This window comes from Sycon ciliatum, unplaced genomic scaffold (genome assembly GCF_964019385.1).
Source record: "Sycon ciliatum unplaced genomic scaffold, ocSycCili1.1 SCAFFOLD_2753, whole genome shotgun sequence".
Taxonomy (NCBI): Eukaryota; Metazoa; Porifera; class Calcarea; order Leucosolenida; family Sycettidae; genus Sycon; species Sycon ciliatum.
The window spans coordinates 1-3,000 of NW_027044650.1; the positions used below are offsets into that span (position 1 = coordinate 1).

The 3,000-nt window shown below is 49.4% G+C and overlaps 1 protein-coding gene across 1 annotated transcript; it reads left to right on the forward strand.

The window, feature by feature from the left end:
- Nucleotides 1-6: 6 nt before the first annotated feature.
- On the forward strand, nucleotides 7-2,774 carry LOC135830497 (uncharacterized; the record flags this gene model as incomplete). The annotated part of the gene is made up of 4 exons (XM_065342749.1): nucleotides 7-198; nucleotides 773-1,084; nucleotides 1,870-2,082; nucleotides 2,595-2,774. Coding segments are annotated over exons 1-4 (721 nt in total), but the record flags the coding sequence as incomplete, so codon positions are not given.
- Between the last annotated feature and the right edge of the window lie 226 nt (nucleotides 2,775-3,000).

The window sequence follows — 3,000 nt, forward strand, 5'->3', positions numbered from 1 at the left end:
TGTACGATACAGTCAACAGCACACAGAGTGGCGGCAAGCAAGAGCAACCTGTGCAAGTACCCAGAGTCAACAACATCACCATAGCAACCATCACAGGTCTGACGAAGGGGACGGAATATGAATTCCGAGTGAAAGGATCCAACGGCCCTTACCAGACACCTCTGTCAAGTCCACTTCGGGTGATGACTAATAGCTCAGGTTAGTCCTGCTATTGCTACTGCATATACATGTGTTCTTATCTACTGTAGTGGACATTGAAATCTGTTGGGAAGTCAAGCGACCACAGGGTGCTGGTCTTGCAGCCGCGAACACAGTCGGTTCATTTTTACAGTGTGTACAGGCAACTTCGCTTATAACGACACTCGGCGGGGCATCAAAAAAGTGTCCTTATTCGCGAAGTGTTGTTATATGTATTACAGTTGGGAGGGACTTTGCTCTGGGCATGGAAATGCTGTCGTTATTCGCGAATTGTCGTTATATCCGCAGTCGTTATTAGCGAAGTTGACTGTACGTGCACTACAGTGCATGTACTCGCTAAAAGCAGTAAGGGCGCTGGCCCTGGTCATCCCATCGGATTTCAATCAGTCCACGACAGTAGCTAGTCTACCGGGTACCGTGTGTAATTTGTGTCAGTTGTGTGTCGCGAGGAGCAACAACCTTGCATATTTAGTATTCTTTACTGATAATGTGTGTGTGTGTGTGTGTGTGTGTGTGTGTGTGTGTGTGTGTGTGTGTGCGTGTGCGTGCGTGCGTGTGTGTGTGTATGGTACAGTCCCAGGTAACTACAGCTCGCTGAGCATTGCTGCCATCGGACATAACTTTCTTCTTCTGGAGCTAGGTAGCATTGATGATGGCGGCTCACCACTAACAAAGCTCATTCTGCACCGCCGAACATCTAGATTTGGTGTTGAGAGTGGTGAATGGTTATTGCACTCCACCATCCTATCTCCTGGTGAAGCCAGCCACGTCATGGTTAGTGACCTGAGGGAGAACGCAACGTACCGCTTCCGTCTTAATGTGCACAACCAGAACGGTAAAGGCAGACCGGCAAGCTTCACTGACCTCATCACAACACTGGTACAGGGTAAGTGCTAGGTAGAACACCACCATGACTGGTGTTGTCTATTTCTCCTCTGCGCCACATGTTCTCACTTGCCTTTTGCATTAGCGTTGGCTGTCTCTTGCTGTCACTACTTGTCCTCCTCCTCCTCCTCCTCCTCCTCCTCCTCCTCCTCCTCCTCCACCTCCTCCTCCTCCTCCTCCTCCTCCTCCTCCTCCTCCTCCTCCTCCTCCTCCTCCTCCTCCTCCTCCTCCTCCTCCTCCTCCTCCTCTTCCTCCTCCTGTTTCTGCTCCTTCTCCCCCTTACCTTTATCTTTCTCTGACAGTTGCTTGCTGCATGACCTGCTGGTGACGTTGCTCATTTCTGTCTGGGTACCTGCATGCCTTTTTACCATGCACTTCAATTACCCACTACTGTGTACACTTGAGCACACACAGATGCACTGTCATCATGCACAGCACCTTTTTTTTCATGGTTCGACCAGTTGGGCAGCAATTCCCAACACACTCGTATCTCTCTTGGGCAGTCTGGCACCAGGCACTGTTCATAGCTTTGAAATGTCCATAACTCTGATTCGAAGTGTGTTTCAATTGGGGATGGGCCAGAGATCTGGCATACGACCTCACTATTTCCACAAAATGGCAAAAGAGTCGTAATATTTCCACTAAAACTCGCCCGCAGGGACAGTACCCGTTAGACTGATGTCCAGATAGTTTGAAGTAAGAGAGATATGAATGCACCATTAATGCCTTCAAGTGCCCTGTTGATCATTTGATACTGCTACTTTTTTGTTTCTGTGCACTATGTAGAAGATGTCAGTGACGTTGCCAATGTCTCCTTTACCAAAGTCAGCCCGTTCTCGTTTCACGTGCACTGGCCGTCAGCCGAGTGCCCCACTAGACGCTCGCCAGTGGACGAGCGTTTCCGCACGATGCGGAGCGAGTATGGCGTGTGTACCCATGACGATGTGCTGAATGCGGTCCGGCCGGTGCTGGGCTACGCTGTACAGTACAGACTCAAAGGTATGACTTTGTGTACATGTACGGTGTGTGTGTGTGTGTGTGTGTGTGTGTGTGTGTGTGTGTGTATGTGTGTGTGTGTGTGTGTGTGTGTGTGTGTGTGTGTGTGTGTGTTTTTGCTGTTTGCTTACTGATGGATTCCTAAAGGGGGTAGTATAGAGGGGAAGATAGTACATGAATGAGCGTGCGTGCATGTGTCTACATTCTATGTGATGTATGCTGGAATACAGACCAGAGAATTTCTAGATTTTGTAGCCGGAAGTACATGTGCTCATAGTCAGCTGTTTCGCTTTCACTTCATTCATTCCTCCTCTAGGTCCTCCTCTTCGTTTCGTGCTCTGTGTTGGCGTTGTGTTCACTGGTTGTTTCTCCCTCATTGTTGTCCCTCTGCTTCTTTATCTGTTCACCAATGCGTCACCACCCTCCCCTTATAATGTTTGCCTCTGGTTGTCACGTACACACACGCATACACACACACACACACACACACGTACACACCACGCACACCTGCACAGGTTCGTCAAAGTGGCTAGTGTCAGCCGCAGACCCCGCCGTTCTAACGAGTGCTGGCAGCAGTCTTGATCACATGATCGGTCAGCTGCTAGAGGACACAGAGTATGAAGTGAGAGTGCTGGCACGGGATATCTATGGACCCAGTCCAGGCATGGAGGTATTCACTGTCAGGACACACAAGGGTAAGTTTGTAACGCCGGATTGGCTTGCCTGCTGACGTGTGCTGTACACTACTAGTACGTACTGTTGGGTCGTGTCTAAATACTACTCACCCCATTGCTTTGTGTTTGTGTGTGTGTGTGTGTGTGTGTGTGTGTGTGTGTGTGTACGTGGGCGCACACAATGTGAATTACCTGTGTTCTCATTTGTACATCTACCCGTGTGTATACATGTTGTGTGTTACAGGCA